The sequence below is a fragment of the Acomys minous genome, assembly GCF_964271855.1.
Source record: "Acomys minous genome assembly, chromosome: 9".
NCBI classification, from domain to species: Eukaryota; Metazoa; Chordata; class Mammalia; order Rodentia; family Muridae; genus Acomys; species Acomys minous.
Window position 1 is genome coordinate 92,855,076 of NC_140490.1, and position 17,796 is coordinate 92,872,871.

Consider the following 17,796-nt stretch of genomic DNA (forward strand, 5'->3'; position numbering starts at 1 on the left):
CCCAGCCTACTTGCTATCCGGGGCTTAGCTTATGTATACTATCTACAAAGGAGTTCCTGATATCTGATGTGCTCCCGCTCCGTTCTGATTCCTGGAGTTAGATCTCCTTCCTGCCTGTTTCTGTAAAATGGAGCGTTAAATAATGTTAAGGAAAAGAATTTGGGGGCTGGGCGTGGTGGCGCACGCCTTTAATGCCAGCACTCAGGAGGCAGAGGCAGATGGAGTTCTGGGAGTTCAGAGCCAGCCTTGTCTACTTAGCCAGTTCCAGAACAGAAAAAAAAAAAAAAAAAAAAAAAAAAAGGCAAACAAGCATAACAGAGACACTGTCTCAAAAAAAAAAACAGAAAAAGAAAAGGAAAGAGGAATTTGAATTTAGACTCTGCTACAAAGTGGCTGAATCATCATGGGTAATGAATCTGATAAAATGAACGCAGAACTGCTACATAAGTATAAGATGTTCCTCTTTCCTTATACATATTAACTAGTCTTTACAACTCTAGGAGATAAATATCTAAGAGGGTAGCCTTTAAATTTGAACTGCAACTGTGACATTAGATGCTTAAGCAACTTAATCAGCTTTGGGTTATCACACATATAAAGTAATAAAAATCAAACTATGTTGTAGAGCTGGGAGTAAGTGTATATGGGAGTAAGTGTTCGAAATCAAGTACCTGTCAATTGATACTGTCATCATCATCATTGTCTTTTTCATTTGTTTAATATCTTGAGATGGGTTTTATGTAGCCCAGTCAGCCTTCAAATTTACTATACAGAAGGGTGCTCTTGAACTTAGGATCCTCCTGTCTCCACCTGCAGGACTTCTGGAATTACAGGCCTGTGCCACCTTGCCCGGAGTGTGTGGCACTGAGAGAAAAAACAAAACAGGGCTTCATTCATGCTGGGCAAGTACCCTATCAATTGAGCTGTATACCTAGACCTCATCATCTTTTTTAAATATATGATCACTCTGTCAATCTTCCTGTCAAACTCCTTCTATTAATTAGACAATCTATTTTTGACATTAATTTTGATTTATATTAAAAAGTTAATTAGGGTCAGGGACAGTGGTGGTGCATACCTTTAATCTCAACACTGGGTGGGGGTGGGGTGGGAAGAGGATCTCTGAGTTAGAGGCCAGCCTGGTCTCCGGAGCTAGGCCAGCCAGGGCTACACAGAGATTGCCTGTTTTGAAACCAACCAGCTGACCAAACTAGGGTGTGAGGATAAAGTTCAGTGGTGGAGTACTTTCTTAACATAAAGGGCCCTGGGATTTGATCTCCAACACCATTTTTTTTAAAAAAAAAAAAAGGAAAAACTTCACTGAATATCTAAAGTTAATTTTGCCCAACATCATCACTCTATTTGACCCAACTCAATACTAAACTGATAAGATCTCAGGCTGAGGCAGGAGGCTCATCTGTTCCATCCCAACCTGGGCTTCTTAGCAAGTTCAAGGATGCTGCTTCATGTCGAGCTCTAGTCTCGACACCATAAAAATAAAAACAGGCCCCAAACAAAAAGGTGATAAGCTCTTTTACTCTAGCCAAGTAACACATATCGTTTAAATCTTATATCCTACGTCAGCCACAATTTCTATTTGTCTCTCATCTTTATTTTATTTTATTTTTGGTTTTTCCGGACAGGGTTCCTCTGTATAGCACTGGCTTGTCTTGGAACTTGCTCTGTAGATCAGACTGGCCTCGAACTCACAGAGACCCACCTGCCTTTACCGCCCAGGTTGTCTCTCATCCTCTAACTATGCTCTTTCAATCCTGTTTCTCCTGTGCTTTAAGCCCTTTCTGGTTTAAACATCGTTTTGTTTCTCCTCACCATTTACTTGCTTCTAGATCAAGTTTACTTCCTTCCTTCCTTCCTTCCTTTCTTTTTTGAGACAGGGTTTCTTTGTGTAGGCTTGGCTTCCCTAGAACTAGCTCTGTAGAACAGGTTGGGCCTTGAACTCACAGAGATCCCGAGTGCTGGGATGAAAGGCGTGTGCCACTACCACCTAGACAAGATTATTCTTGTCCTTGACTTCAGTTATCATTGAATAAGATACGTCCTAAACCAGAATTTCCTACCTTAAATGTCTTAACCCCCCAAATCCTAAGAAAGCCTTAGAGACAGAAAAATGCAACACTAACTGTCATCTTCCCATCATCACTGGCCCCACCCACTTTATTCATCTCAGTTACTGGTCTTCTGAAAGCTCTGTCCAGCGCTCCAAGCTAGAAACCTCAGCGACTGTCAGCTCTAGCCCTGGACTCAATCTCTGGCATCTGATTGATCTTGCCTCACCCTGCAGACTCTTCCTTATCTCTCGCCTGGAATAACGCCACCTCCTTCTCAATGCTCGTGCTGCCTCCAGCCTCTTGTCTCCTTGGAAACTAAAGCCTAATTATCAGTACATATTTGTATAAATCAGAAATCTGATTGGCTTCCTGTGACGGGTGATGTTGACTGTCGACTTGACTGGGGACAAGTTTCCAGGCATGTATGTGAGAGACTATTTTAGTTCTGTTAATTGTGTTATGAAGACCCATCCTAACTTCCAGACTGGTGTGATTAATTGCTGATTCCTGACTGTGGAGACCATGTGACCACTTGCCTCCATCACCTGTCACCGTGACTTCCCTGCCATGATCTTGCCCTACAACTGTGAACCAAATATGAACCCGTCCTCCCTTAAGTTAATTTGGTCAGTTATTGTATATGACAATGATAAAGGTACCAAAGTGTGAGGATCTGGAGGAGAATGTGGACCCTGGGAAGGAAGTGAGCTACAGTTCACTCAGGTTCTATTCTGACACATAATCTAGCTGCGGTCTGCCCATGTTGTCAGAACACGTATGTGAGGCTGACTCCAGGAGTAATGAACTAACTGCTTGGCAGAAACAATTTCATGATAGGTTAATATTCTGTCTGTCAATGATTACTGCTTACTTCTCTCACCTAGCCCTATGAGAGATAGATAGATAGATAGATAGATAGATAGATAGATAGATAGATGTGAAATAGAGCAATATTTTAAAATGTGCATTTTGGAAAGATATTCATAGGGTAAGACCCTGAGTTGAAGGCTCCATCTTGTAAAATAAACTTAGTAAAAACAAGAAATAGCCATGGCTTTTTAATGACAGTGGAATAATATATTTATACTATCTTATCTTCAGTAAAGCAGCTTGTGTCAGTTTATTGGAGGTGGACAGGAGCTGTGTCACCCTTGTGGGTGGGGATTCCAGGGTGGGCACATGGGTTTGGTTCTGACTGAGGTGCTGGTGACTCTGTTTGCATCCAGGTGCTGGCTACTTGACTACCTTAACAGTTGGGGATCGGGTGCTGGTTAAGTTTTTGTCTTCTTGCCACAAAGTAGAGTCACCTGAGAAGAGGGCATCTCAATTGAGGAATGACTTCCATCAGATTGGTTGGCGAGGGCGCCTGTGCGGCATTTTCAATTAATTGCTGGTTGTGTGGGGCAGCACAGCCTGAAAGGACCAGACAAACTCCATTTTTGAAAAAGAAACTCCATTTTGTGTTAAACCTAGCTAAGGGCTGAACCCAGATTCCAGAAAAACTACAAACTAGTCTAAACAGAAAAAATATTCCCTAGCAACACAATCAGCTTCACCTTGGGAAAGTCCAAATATACTCTCTGCTGGTCAAGCTGACCAGCAGGCGGTCTCGCCGCAGGTAGCAACAACCAATTAGGAGAAGCCAGGCCAAAGTTCCTAATACCCCTGTGACTGCTTCAACCAATCTTTTCTATAGGTCAACTTGCCCCCACACCTATTACCCAACCATGAAATGCCAAGGCTTGTAACTCCCTGCTTGCAGCTTTTCTGCCCAAATGTCATCCAATCATATACTGTAAAACCCATTTCTTTGTCTAAAACCTATTTAAAAAAAAAAAAAACCTCTCAACTTGAGGCCACTTCCTTGCATCTGCTGCTCCAGGGCTTGGGAGGGGTGGCCCCCATTTGAACCTGCAATAAAGACTTCCTTGCCATTGCATTTGGACTCGGCTCTTGGGTGGTCTGTCAAAATTTGGGCATAACAAGCCCACTGTGGGGCGAGCCATTCCTGAGCAGGTGGGCTTGGGTTGTATAAGAAAAGCACTTGAGCAAGCCAGAGAAAGCAAGCCTGCAAGCAGTGGGCCTCTTCCACGGTACTCCCTGCTTCAGATTGTGCCTCCAGGTTTCTGGGCTTCCCTCACTGATGAACTCTTAACCTTTCACCCAAATAAACTATTCTCTCCCATTGGTTGGTGGTAGTCAGTGTTTTGTCATTATAACAGGGAGGCAAATTAGGATAATGTTCATTATGAATTTGTTATGACGACCGTGTTTTCAACCTTTTAAAAATTATACTACCCCCCCTACCCCCACCCCACCCCCACCCCCTTCTGCCCTTTTCTGGTTCTGTGGATCAAACCCAGAGCCTTAAGTGTTCTAGGCAAGTGCTCTGCCACTGAATTTAAAATTTACAGTTTGCAAAGTGTCAATTACCAAACAGGTAACTTAATTTTAACACACTACTACATTTATACTAGTTTGAGGTACTGAGCTTTCTTTCTAGTAAGGAAGAGCAAGAATGAAACTATTATCACTCATTTTCCACAATGAAACTGTATAATTAGTGACATGGCTTCTTTCTTTCCTTTTGTCTTTCTTTCTTGGTTTTTACGAGACAGGGTTTCTCTGTGTAGCCTTGGCTGTCCTGGACTCACTTTGTAGACCAGGCTGCCCTAGAACTCACAGAGATCCGCCTGCCTCTGTCTCCTGAGAGCTGGGGTTACAGGCGTGCGCCACCACACCCTGGCTTTCCTTTCTGGTTCTTGTTCTCTTCCCTTCCCCCTCTTATTCTTCACTCTCCTTCTCTCATTGTCCTCAACCTCCAGGCCTCAAGTGGTCCTTCTGCTTCAAGCATCTTGGGTAGCTGACTACCAGCACGGGGGGAGGGGGGGCTGCATCTTAATTATATACCCTCATTCTTCAGAACAGGTCAGGTTGTTAGATTATTCATAAACTGTCCCCCAAGCCATAGACTCCTGATATACCCACAGGAGGAAGTGCAATTTCTTTTCCTTTTGTAGAAATAACTCTGTGGTCACTTTTGTCTCTGAAGAACTCTGAGAAGTGGCTGGTTGACATGGAGGCATAGAATGTAACAGTTTTTCCTATTTCGACAATTTCCTTCTTTTTTATACAGAAAATTTCAAATGACATTTACATAGGCATTTAGATACAACAACTTAGCCAAGTAGATAAATTGATTACGTGTTTTTATATTTCAGATATATTAAAAATGCTTATTTGTTTATCATGTTCACTAGAAGAGGGTACCAGATCTTGTTATAGATAGTTGTGAGCCACCATGTGGTTGCTGGGAATTGAACTTGGGACCTTTGGAAGAGCAAGCAGTGCTCTTAACCTCTGAGCCAGCTCTCCACCCTCAGCTGAGTTAGCCCAAGGTGTAAGAATTACCCATATCTGCCTGTAACTTTTAAAAATGCCAATTAAGGAATGACTAGTTATTAACCATCAACATCTAAACACACCAACCTGATAGAGCTTTCCTTTAGCTTTTCTTGTCTTCTTTTTGTGATAGTTGTTGGCATGTAAGTGGCCTGCCTCTAGGTTTCTTAGCAACTTCTGACATCATAACCTGCCACTAGGAGTGTGCCAGACTACAAAAGGGACGAAGTGCCATCTTGTCTCTCTCTCACTTTGTCTCACTCTTGTACTTCTCTCCTGCACTTTCCATAAGGGTGTCCCCTTCCCTCTCCCTCTCCCTCTCTCTGTCTCTCTACCCTCATGGCCCACTCAGGTCCTAACTCCTTTCCATTCGCCTTCTCCCTAGGTCAGTCTCTCCATATCTGTTGCGTGCCATCTCATCTTTAAATCCTAACATTGACAGTGGTGAACACAGAGCCTCATGTATGGAGGATAGCATTCTGTCACTGAGCCACATCCCTAGGCCTTGACAGGTTTGGTTCAGCCAGCATCTCACTCACTAAATCGCTCAGTTCTGGCCTTCAGCTTGCCTCTTCCTCCTTTCTTCTTCTTCCTTTTGAACAAATTTATTATTATTATTATTATTGTTATTATTATTATTATTATTATTTTGTTTTGTTTTCTTGAGGCGGGGTTTCTCTGTGTAGCCCTTGGGACTTGCTTTGTAGACCATGCTGGCCTCAAACTCAGGGAGCTGCCTGCCCCTGCCTCCCTGAGTGCTGGGATTACCAGTGTGTGCCACTGAGCCCAGCTTAAACAACTTTATTTTTATTTTTAAGATTTATTATTTATTCAGTATCCTACCTGCATGCCAGAAGAGGGCAACAGATCTCATTGTAGATGGTTATGAGCCACCAGGTGGTTGCTGGGAATTGAACTCAGGACCTTTGGAAGAATAGCCAGTGCTCTTAACCTCTGAGCCATCTCTCTAGCCTGAACTTGCCTTCTTAGTAGTTAGAATATCATCATGCATTTAAAACTTTTTTGTTTGTTTGTTTGTTTGTTTGCTTGCTTGCTTGTTTTGAGACAGGATTTCTCTGTATAGCCCTGGCTGTCTTGGAACTCACTCTGCAGACGAGGCTGCTACAGACTCAGAGAGAGCTACCTGCTGGGGTTAAAGGCATGCACCACCACTACACAGCTCATTTTAAATTGTTAAAACGAAGTTTCCACACCACAGCCAACTGATTTGACATGTGGGTTATATGTCCATATAAAACAGGCATATCTCGATTCGCCGGAAGATAAATGGTATAGAAATGTCCTTGCAGACATATGCTTTTCAAATGAAGCTGGTCCCCAAATTGTTACAGACGCTAAAGATTAATTTCACCATCTCTTTCCTAACTTTTCATACACACGTGTCCACTACGAGTGCATATAAACTAAAACTCCTGATGTAAGCAGGGAGCTGCTGTAATCAGAGCAATTATGACTCTCTAAGAGGTCCGGGGCACTGTGGGTGTTGACAGTTTGAAGTACACTAGACTATCCAGTTTGTACTGTGCTCAGAGACTGACCGGGGCCTCAGGACTATCACTTCCTCCTGTTCTGATGCTCTGTGTTTGTTTGTTCTAACAGTTCATAATCTGGACAAAGCAGGAGGTTAAGCAACACTCCCACCTCTTCCAAGCTTTTGATCTGTCAATCAGATGTTGCTTTTAACATCTGTTCCTTCTGTAAATACAGCTGATTTCCACCTACAATTATTTTTTAAGATAAGAAACTCCAGGTCAGCCGAGGAAAGGGCTTGGGTTTGGGGATAAGAAATGTTATCTTTCTGAAGCACAGGGACTGAGAAAACCAGGGTTCTGGGTGGAAAGTGCAGATGAGTCACCTGGCCAGGGACAGGACATGGCCAGTTTGAGGCGGCCCTCCCTAGTCTAGTTAGGCTTTGAAGTACAATGTGACTGTCAGGCCAGCCCCCAAGTGAGAGTCGGTCCCATGACAGGCATTTTTATAATGAGTTGTTATGAATCATATATCCAGGTGGTTCAAATTTGCCTTTATAAAAAACTTGACTTTTTTTTTTTTTTAAGAGAGGCTGTTGCTTTGGTCGATCATGATAACCTCACACTTACAGCAATCGTCGTACCTCTGTCCCCACAGGACTGAGATTACAGGCCTATGTGTCACCACACCCATCTTGATTACTTTCAAAAAGCTCAGATTGCTTTCGTGCATACACAGCATTTGCGTTAGCAAATTCTTGTTTGCCACCCTGGCATCCTTTATGCATTGTTAACTTTTTTAATACAGGCTTTTCCCACATCAAATGGCTGCACTGTCTATCTGCCAACTATTTATGAAATATTTTAGTGATTTCTATCTTTTCCTAAAACCTGCTTCTGCAACCGATGACAAGCAAATATGGCCCAGACACACCAATGTCACCTACTAGGGCCCCTGCTAAACCATCTCTGAGAGTAGACCCTATATTTTAAAGATTATTCAAAGTGAGGCTCTTGCTGGGCGGTGGTGGCGCACGGGAAAAAAAAAGCGAGGCTCTTTAATCCCAGCACTCAGGGAGAGAGAGGCAGGTGGATCTCTCTAAGTTCAAAGCCAGCCTGGTCTACAAAGCAAGTCCAGGACAGCCAAGACTATACAGAGAAAACCTGTCTCGAAAAACAAACAAATAAAAAAGTGAGGCTAACTGGTTGGGTGAGCTGGCTCAGCAGACCTTACAGTTGCCATGCTAACTTGGATTTGAATCTTGAGAATCCACACAAAGCCAGTTGTCTGTAATCCCAGTATTCTTTAGGAAATGTGGGAGAGGGACCAGGAGACCAACAAGAGAATCCTGGGAAAGCCAGCTAATCTGGAGAATGCCACAGCTGTTCACTAAGAGCCAGAAGAAGGCAAAGCCTTACCCCCAGGGCTGTTCTCTGACCTCCACTTGTGTGCCCAAAGTCACACACATACACAGCGTGAAAATGACCTTTCCAGGTTAACATAGCTAGAAAAAAAATATTAGAATTAGGACTTCGATTTAAATTTTTTCACTGTGTGTGTGTGTGTGTGTGTGTGTGTGTGTGTGTGAGAGAGAGAGAGAGAGAGAGAGCGAGAGAGAGAGAGACAGACAGACAGACAGACAGACAGACAGAGATACGGGTTGGGGGACACGCAAGTGGAGGTCAGAGGACAACTTTCGGGATCGGTTCATTCCACCCTGGTGGTTTGGTCAAGGTCAGGTCATCGGTCTTGCATGACAAGCACTTTTTCTGCCTGAGCCACCTTACCAGCCCTAAACTTTCTGACTTCTTTTTGTTTTCTTCTTTCTTCAGGACAGGGTTTCTTGGTGGAGCCCTGGCTGTCCTGCAACAGGCTGGCGTCGAACTCAAGAGATCCACGGACCTCTCTGCCTCCAGAGTGCTGGGATTGAAAGGCGTGTGCCACCACTACCCGGCAACTTTCTGATTTCTAGGTCTTTAACTATATTCTGTTAAATATGACATGTTGTCCATCGTACTTCCTTTAGGGGTTAGAAAAGCTAATAGAAACGCTAAATTACATCCAAAGGTGTAGTTACAAGCTAAGGGAAGGATCTTGGCATTAAGAAACTGAGGTAATAAGCTGAGAAGGTCCAAAGAGCGACGCAAGCAGAAACTACCTGTGGAGCAGAAAGTTGAGTTCGGAGAAGGAAAACGTTAGTGATAGAGGCACAGACAAGATTAGGAGAGATGAGGAAAGATGAAAGCCCAAGTGGCTCCTGCTGAACCTAGCGGAGGACTCGATGGGAGTCCGAAGTGGGCAGGCAGGGCCGAAGAACCCCCGAACTACCACAGGCCCCGCCCACCTCGAGCTAGCTCCGCCCCCGGCTCCTCTCCCCGCCCCCCCGGCTCTTCTCCCCGCCCCCGGTCTCTTAGGTGATGCTGCAGCCAAGATGGCGCTGGCGGCGGCCGCGGCGGCCTGAGCGTCATGCTCCGGGCTCTCGGCGGCGGCTGCGGCGGCTGTGGCTTCGGCCAGGGCCTCAGGTCTCTCCAGAGAGTGAGCACTCCGGTGCCTCTGCTCCCGCCCCGGTGAGGCGGGACCGAGAGGAGACCGCCGCGAAGAAAGGAGGTTGTGAGGAGCGGCGAGAGAGCGGCGCCCGAGCCGGGCTGGCACCATGGCTGGCATCATCAAGAAACAGATCTTGAAGCACCTCTCCAGGTCAGCGAGCGCGCGAGGCCGGCCCCCTCCCCTGGAAGCCGGGTCTACAGGTCCCGGGTCCCGGCTCTCCCGTCGCTGGTGGCGACCCCCCGACCGGCCTCACGAGTCACGCGGAGGGCGGCGGGGCTCCGCGGGCGGGGGTCTCCGCCGGGGGCCGCCCCTGCGCCGAGGCTGATGACGTCCCCGGCGTCACCCAGGTGCTGGGTGCATGGGGTGGGCTGGCTCCAGGTCAGGCTCCCGGGGCTCGGAGTCGAGCGGTTCCGTTAACCGAGGACTACTACTAGGGTGTGTGTGTGTGTGCGCGCCCGTGTGTCTGTCTGTCTGTGTGTGTGTGTGTGTGTGTGTGTGTGTGTGGACTCTTGGGGCTGTGGCTGGCTTCCCAGTGAAACGTTAACCGTGTGATTGTTCGCGGTGTCCCCTACCTAGCGTTCCCGCTCCGATGCCTGGGGAGGGTGTGCTTATTTGCACAGTTGAGATTTGTTTTAGGTAAATAAGCAGCAGAGTTTCTCGGTTTTGCAAGTTCTTTTCGGAGTCGTTTCAGTCCCGCATCCGTTCTTGCTGAAGAGTTTTTTTTTTTTCTTCTTCTTCTTCTTCTTCTTCTTCTTCTTCTTCTCTTCTTCTTCTTCTTCTTCTTCTTCCTTCCTTCTCCTTCTCCTTCTCCTTCTCCTTCTCCTTCTCCTTCTCCTTCTCCTTCTCCTTCTCCTTCTCCTTCTCCTTCTCCTTCTCCTTCTCCTTCTCCTTCTCCTTCTCCTTCTCCTTCTCCTTCTCCTTCTCCTTCTCCTTCTCCTTCTCCTTCTCCTTCTCCTTCTCCTTCTCCTTCTCCTTCTCCTTCTCCTTCTCCTTCTCCTTCTCCTTCTCCTTCTCCTTCTCCTTCTCCTTCTCCTTCTCCTTCTCCTTCTCCTTCTCCTTCTCCTTCTCCTTCTCCTTCTCCTTCTCCTTCTCCTTCTCCTTCTCCTTCTCCTTCTCCTTCTCCTTCTCCTTCTCCTTCTCCTTCTCCTTCTCCTTCTCCTTCTCCTTCTCCTTCTCCTTCTCCTTCTCCTTCTCCTTCTCCTTCTCCTTCTCCTTCTCCTTCTCCTTCTCCTTCTCCTTCTCCTTCTCCTTCTCCTTCTCCTTCTCCTTCTCCTTCTCCTTCTCCTTCTCCTTCTCCTTCTCCTTCTCCTTCTCCTTCTCCTTCTCCTTCTCCTTCTCCTTCTCCTTCTCCTTCTCCTTCTCCTTCTCCTTCTCCTTCTCCTTCTCCTTCTCCTTCTCCTTCTCCTTCTCCTTCTCCTTCTCCTTCTCCTTCTCCTTCTCCTTCTCCTTCTCCTTCTCCTTCTCCTTCTCCTTCTCCTTCTCCTTCTCCTTCTCCTTCTCCTTCTCCTTCTCCTTCTCCTTCTCCTTCTCCTTCTCCTTCTCCTTCTCCTTCTCCTTCTCCTTCTCCTTCTCCTTCTCCTTCTCCTTCTCCTTCTCCTTCTCCTTCTCCTTCTCCTTCTCCTTCTCTTCTCCTTCTCCTTCTCCTTCTCCTTCTCCTTCTCCTATTTCTGCTTTCCGAGACCCTTTAATTCAGGGAGTTGACGTCCTTGGTGTTTAACCCCCAGACGTGTCATTCTTTCCATTTCATAACACAGTTTTAGTCAGAAACATGACTCAGTAAACTGGCAATTTGTTACTGCTCTTGGCTTCTTCATCCATGTCTGTCTCAAGACACAGGCTAAATGTAGGATCCTGTTCCAAGTTGGTGACAGGGAATCCAAAGCTGTTGGTTAGGAACTCTTTCTCTCCTCTGTTATTTGTAAGTTAATGAATGTTTTTTTAAAACTGATTAAAGGAAGTCCCTCAGGTATAATGATAGACGTGTACAACACAAGTCTTCATTCTCTGGATTTATTTATACACATTACAGGTGATATATTGAGAACACATTGAACAACAACAACAACAACAACAACAACAACAACAAAAACCAATACTATGATTCAGCAGATATTTCCCTGACAGACATTATATTGACTAAGATTTAAGACATATAGTATATATGGATAAAGTATCGAACTATATCGAAGTTTGTGACCATGTATTTGGTTCTTAATATCACTGATGAGAGAGAGAGAGAGAGAGAGAGAGAGAGAGAGAGAGAGAGAGAGAGAAGCAGGATATGTAGCTCAGGCTGTCCTGTAACTCATGACACATCTCAGGCTATCCTAAAGCGCAGTGTCACCCTGCCTTAACTTCCTGAGTACTGAGATTACAGGTCTGTGCCACCATGCCTTGTTGGAAATACTCTTTTAAAATTGTATAGATAGTGCAATACTGAGCCATCTTTTTTTTTCTATCTTAGTTTAAAAGAAACTTTTATCTCTTTAAAAGAACTTCTATTACTTAGGCTAAGTCCAACTCATCTGAGATATGTGTTGCCTTTTCCTATAAATAATTCCATAAGAAAATTCAGATGCATAGACAGTGATTTGGTTGCTTCTTTTTCTCCCAAGGCTAATGGTACTGTAGCACTCCGTATGCCTAGAAGAACATTTAATTCAATCGATAAATGCCTTAGGGCATTATCCTTTAATGCTCTTGTATAAGTCCATTTGGGAAGAACTCTTAAGAGCAGGAGTGTAAGGGCTTACTTTATCACATAGATAACATCCACACACTTACAGTTAAGTCCTTAGGATTATGTTATAATCGTCGCGATTTCTTACAACTATATGTTAGTTAATAATTAGCATCTCTTTTTAAATCAGAAAGCTTCTAAAACACTAGCATATTCTTTCTTTTTAACAGAGAAATAACTTTCAGTTTATTTATTTATTTATTTTTGGTTTTTCAAGGCATGGTTTCTCTGTGTAGCCTTGGCCTGGACTTGCTTTGTAGTTTTTTTTTTTTTTTTTTAAGATTGTAAGCCTCCTGTGCATGCCCAGATGTGCACAGATGTGTCTGATCCAGCCTGTGCATGGAAGTCTGAGAACAATCTACAGAAGCTGATTCTCACCTACCACCATCTGCGTTCTGGAGATGGAAGTCAGTTCACCAGGCTCAGTAGAGTGGTGGCCTAGCCTGCAAGATACCCTGGGCTCAATCCCCAACACCTCATAAACCAGGTGTGATGACAGATTCTTGTAGTCCCAGCGCTCAGGAGGCAGAGGCTGTCAATTCCAGATCACTCATCCTTAGTCACATAGTGAGTCTGAGGCCGGCCTGCAGTACTGGAATCCACTGGGGGAGGGGAGGGGTCAGTACCTGTCCTGTCACTGAGAAGATGAGGAAAATGTCCAGGTCCTTACAGGCTCTCTTGTGGGGATTCTTCCTGGAAGGAAGATTTGGAAAGATAGACTGTTGGCTCTGAATGTACCTGAAGATTTTAAGATTGAAACTAGCATTATCGGAGGCCAGGCAGTACTTTCGAAGCTGGCATGTTGGAAAGTGTGGAAGAGGAAATGCTCTGTAAGCGATCGACACATACTTTATACTTTAAGTAAATACTGACTGGTTTAAGTATTATTAGTCCACATCTCTGCTTCTTGACTTATGTCTGCTTTCTAAGTGCCTCTTGCGTTAATGAAAAGCTTGACTGATCTGAACAGACTATGGGGGTGTGAAGAGAGAGGAAGAGTTTTGACGTCATATATTTTTAAAAAGAGAAATGAAACAGGAAAAGCCTCTCAAGTAGAAGTTACCCAGACTTTTTAGATTAGCACAGGGTTTGTGTTGACAGAAGTTAACAGGGGAATCAATCTCTCTCTCTCTCTCTTCCAGTCTGGGAATAGGAAGTTCTTTAAGATGTTCAAGCAAATGTAAGGAAGAAAGAGTGAGCAGGAACTCCATTTCATTTCACCTTTAGAGCTGTTTGTTACTCTCTGTGTACATGAGGGTAGGTTTATGTGCAGGGACAAAAGATACACATTTACTTCAGCTGGGCTATGAAAGTGATAAGGAAGAGCCAAGTACAGAAGCTGCTTCCTGTTCCTTAGCCTCAGGACACAAGATAGTATACAGAGGGTTTTCTGGAGAGGAGGAGTTTGCCTGGCAGGCTGAGCCTCATGGGGAGGCGTCCATCCTGTTTGAAGTAGCAGTTGTCAACCACGGACACATTGGGCAGTTGTTTTGAAGGTAGAGGCCTGGGATGCTGCCAGACACTCACTGTCATGCGCAGCACAGACCTGTAAAATAAAAACTCATCCTTTGCAGCTGGAGGGCTGAGGAGCTGGTGTAAAATATGTAGATGCTTATCAAATAATTGCGCTAGATAACTTCCGCTAGCTAAGGTTATTTTGTCTGCAGATGACAGAACTGTGTCTATTTAAGTAAAAGGGAAATGTAGTTGAAGCTGTTGGGTGGGTCACAGATGTAGAGGAAGATCTGACCACAAACCCTGAGATGGGCTGGACTCCATGAATCTCCCTAGAAGAGGCCCTGGGCCTTCGTCTTAGAGCAAGACCTGTCAGCCTCAGATCGTAGACTAGACAGCTCTTTGCTGGGGAATTTCCAAAAGTTCCCCGAGGCATAAAGCTGCTCCTCATTGAAAATTGCAAACTGACTCATTTCTTAGGACTTTTTTTTTTCCTTCAAAGATTTATTTATTTATTATTATGTATACAGTGCTCTGCCTGCATGTACACCTGCATGTTAGAAGAGGGTGCCAGGCCACATTACAGATGGTTGTGAGCCACCATATGGTTGCTGGGAATTGAACTCAGGACCTCTGGAAGAGCAGTCAGTGCTCTTAACCTCTGAGCCATCGCTCCAGCCCCTTCTTAGGACTCTTACTCTCTGATCTTTCCTGTCAAGTTTTACATTCTTGAGAGAGAAAATCTTTATGGTCCACTCTGGCTATTCATAGATGAATTTGCGATGTCAAGGAGTTGAAGACTTATCTTAGTCACCTTTCTATTGCTGTGAAGAGGCACCATGACCAAGAACTTACAAAGGAAACCATTTAATTGAGGGCTTACGTTTCCCCAGGGTGAGTCTGTGACTGTCATGTCAGGGAGCACGGCAGCAGGCAGTCAGACGGAACGCTGGAGCAGTAGCTGAGGCTGACACATCTGAGCCACAAGAGATAGGCAGAGAAAGAGCTAGGTGGGAATGCCGTGGACTTTTGAAACCCCAAAGCCTGCCCCAGGGACTCCCCTCCTCTAATGAGGCCACACCTCCTAACCCTTCCCAAACAGCTCCACCAACTGCAGACCTAACAGTTAAATGTAGGCCCTTGTGGGGAGCATTCTCACTCAAACTATCACCGACAGCACAGGTCTAGTTATGGAGAGGATTGCTTTGAATCAAGATTGCTGCTCATTTGGTGTCAGTAATAGGCTTAACTAAATGAGACCTTCATGGGCCTCATTTGCTGTGTTAAGGAAGCTAAACTTCGTTGTACCTGGAGGTGGGTGGCTGCTAATAAGTAATTCCAGCTAATAGAAGAATGCAGTTAGTATAGAAGTCTTGTTTGTGGGGTCTAGGTCCAAGAACAATATCAAAAGTGAAAATATATATATGAACTTGGAGTTACTTATGTTGAAAACTAATGCATTGGAAGGATGCTAATATCCTTCAGAACCTCTGTCTGTTGCTTTGGCAAACCAAGTTTGGAAAGGTTCTGGGTCCAGGCCAGCTGCAAGGATAGAAGTAGGAAAGTCAACCTGAATGTCACAGTGTGAGTTGTATTGTAAACTAAGGAGAAGGGACAGTTTACAAGGGAGATGGCTTTTGGGTAAAGTGCTTGCTGCTCAACCATGAGGACCTGAGTTCAGGTCCCCACCTCTCACATAAAAACCCCATGCTGCAGTGTATGTCTTTAATCCCAGGGCTCGGAAGGTGGAGACAGGAGGTGCCTTGGAGCTTGCTGGCCTGCTAGTCTAACTGAATTGGTGAGTTCTGGGTTCAGTGAGACAGTCACATTTTCACAATCTCAAAAGGTAAAAATGGGAGTGATTGAGGAAGACACCAGGTGTTAACTCCTAGCCTCCACATCTCTGTGCACACATATGTATCCATATACAAACATGTACACAGTCACTTTCTTAAATAATTAAATCGCTATTCAAGACTAAGTTTTGGCATACTTTGTTGTTGTTTGTTTTGTTTTGAGGCAAAGTCTTGCTATACAACACAGCCTTGCTTGCAACTCTTTTTTAAAAAATGTATTTATTTATTATTTATATAGTATTCTGCCTGCATGTCAGAAGAGAGCACCAGATCTCATTATAGATGGGTGTGAGCCACCATGTCAGTGCTGGGAATTGAACTCAGGACCTTTGGAAGAACAGACAGTGCTCTTAACCTCTGAGCCATCTCTCCAGCCTCTTGCTTGCAGCTCTTAACATCTTTTAAGTAGTTATTTATTGTGTGTGTGGGCGCATGCATGCCATGGTGTGCATGTGGAAAGTTAGAGGACAACTTGTGGGAGTTGGGTTTCCTCCATGTGGGTCCTGAGAGCAGAACTCGGGTCATCAGGCTTGGTGGAAGCATCCTTACTCTGAGCCATCACACCAGCCCTTGCTTGGAACTCTTGATCGTCCCGCCTCCAGCTTCCGTGTGCTGTCAGTTCAGGCTTGAGCCTCGACCTCTGGCCCACATTTTGTGATAATGTCTGACAATTTGTAGGAATAGCTGTATTTCAGGTCCTGAGCACATATATATATATATATATATATATATATATATATATATATATATATATATATATATATATATATATATATATCAGGAGTTGAGCATTAGAGATGCAAGGATGATTTTAGTTGATTATATTCTAGTCTAGGAAGCTTAATAGGGTTTTTAGCCTATTTCTAAACCACACTGCTGTATGAAATTTGTGAGATCAAATTTACTTAGATCAACTGAGTTACTTTTTGCATTGCAAATGAATTTATATTCATAAGATTTGAGATTATTAAGAAGTATTTTGTTTTTTTATACTATTCATTTTAATGTAATTCCTAGTGACTAGTTTTTTAATAAGTTACTGCATGCGCACTTCATATGAACTATTACTGCTCTGAGTACTGAGAACATAGCAGTGAGAAAGAGACATTCCCTCACTCATGGTGTTTACATTTTAATTAGAGGTTGGGATAATCAATAATAGTAAACAGTGAAACATGTAACAGTGTGTGTTAAGTGCAATTCTAAAAAGTAACAGAAAGGGAAGGCAGGGTTGGGGTTTGCAGTTAGTCCTGAATGTGGCGCTCAGTAGTGCTCAACCTTGAACGAGGAGGTGGGAGCCAGTGCGGACAGTTTGGGGGGGGTGGTAGCGTGCTTGTCATTTTGAAATATGTTGAGGCCTCCAGTGAGTTGAAGTAGAGTGGAGTAGGAAAGAAAACAGGCCACGGCTGGGGCCCGAGCCTCAGTGCTGAGGAGCTGCTTGGCATGCCTGAAGCCCTGGGTGTGAGCTGCGTCTGCCCGTAACACAGTCTAGATCACGTTGAAGTGTGGATACAGACCTTTGTGATGGGGCTCTCCAACTTCAGACGCAGAACACTTGGCTAGTGTGCACAGAGCTTGGGCTCCACATTTGACATGGGGAGACATGCTAGTACATGCCTGTAATCCTAGTATGTATCTGCCGGATAAGGAAACTCAGGACGTTCAAGGTCATTCCTGGCTCCCTTGTGAGTTAGAGGCCAGCACAGCCGAGGTAGAAGGCATGGCTCTTACACCCTCTGTCTCTAAAACCCGTCACCCACGGGAGTTCTGTCCTTCCTGTGGGTCCTAGGAAGCAAACCCAATCCTCTGAAAGAGCAGCCGTTGTTCTTAACCACCGAGCCATTTCTTCAGCCCCTAGTTGCAGGCTTTATTCCTGTAATTACTGGGACAAAGTTTCCTTATGTCCAGTATCAACATGGAAACTGGTAACGACTGGCTTTTATTTACACTGAAGTGAGGTTGGAAACCACTGGAAGGTTTTCAGCCAAGATTTACTCTGGCAGCTATATGAGAAACAGGACAAGAGAAGGAAAAACAAGGTCAGTGAAGACAGGTAACTATTCAGGTTAAAAATATATACAGATACAGATGAAGAGTTCTTTCTCTTAAGAGCAGTAATGGATGCCACTGACAAGATGCAGTTGCCATGGCCAAGCTGGAGATGACTGCTGGGGGAGCAAGCTATCGGAGAACTAGAGTTTGGTGTTGAATATGTCAGTTCGTGTCAATGTTCATT

At 44.6% G+C, this 17,796-nt stretch overlaps 1 protein-coding gene across 1 annotated transcript in view; it reads left to right on the forward strand.

Moving 5' to 3' along the window:
• Positions 1-9,483: 9,483 nt before the first annotated feature.
• BLTP3B (bridge-like lipid transfer protein family member 3B) overlaps positions 9,484-17,796 on the forward strand; it is a 68,661-nt gene continuing 60,348 nt past the window's right edge. Inside the window, exon 1 of the mRNA XM_084794630.1 lies at positions 9,484-9,659. Within this exon, the coding sequence (XP_084650756.1) occupies positions 9,616-9,659 (44 nt within the window). The 5' untranslated portion in view covers positions 9,484-9,615. The remainder of the gene's footprint in view (positions 9,660-17,796) is intronic.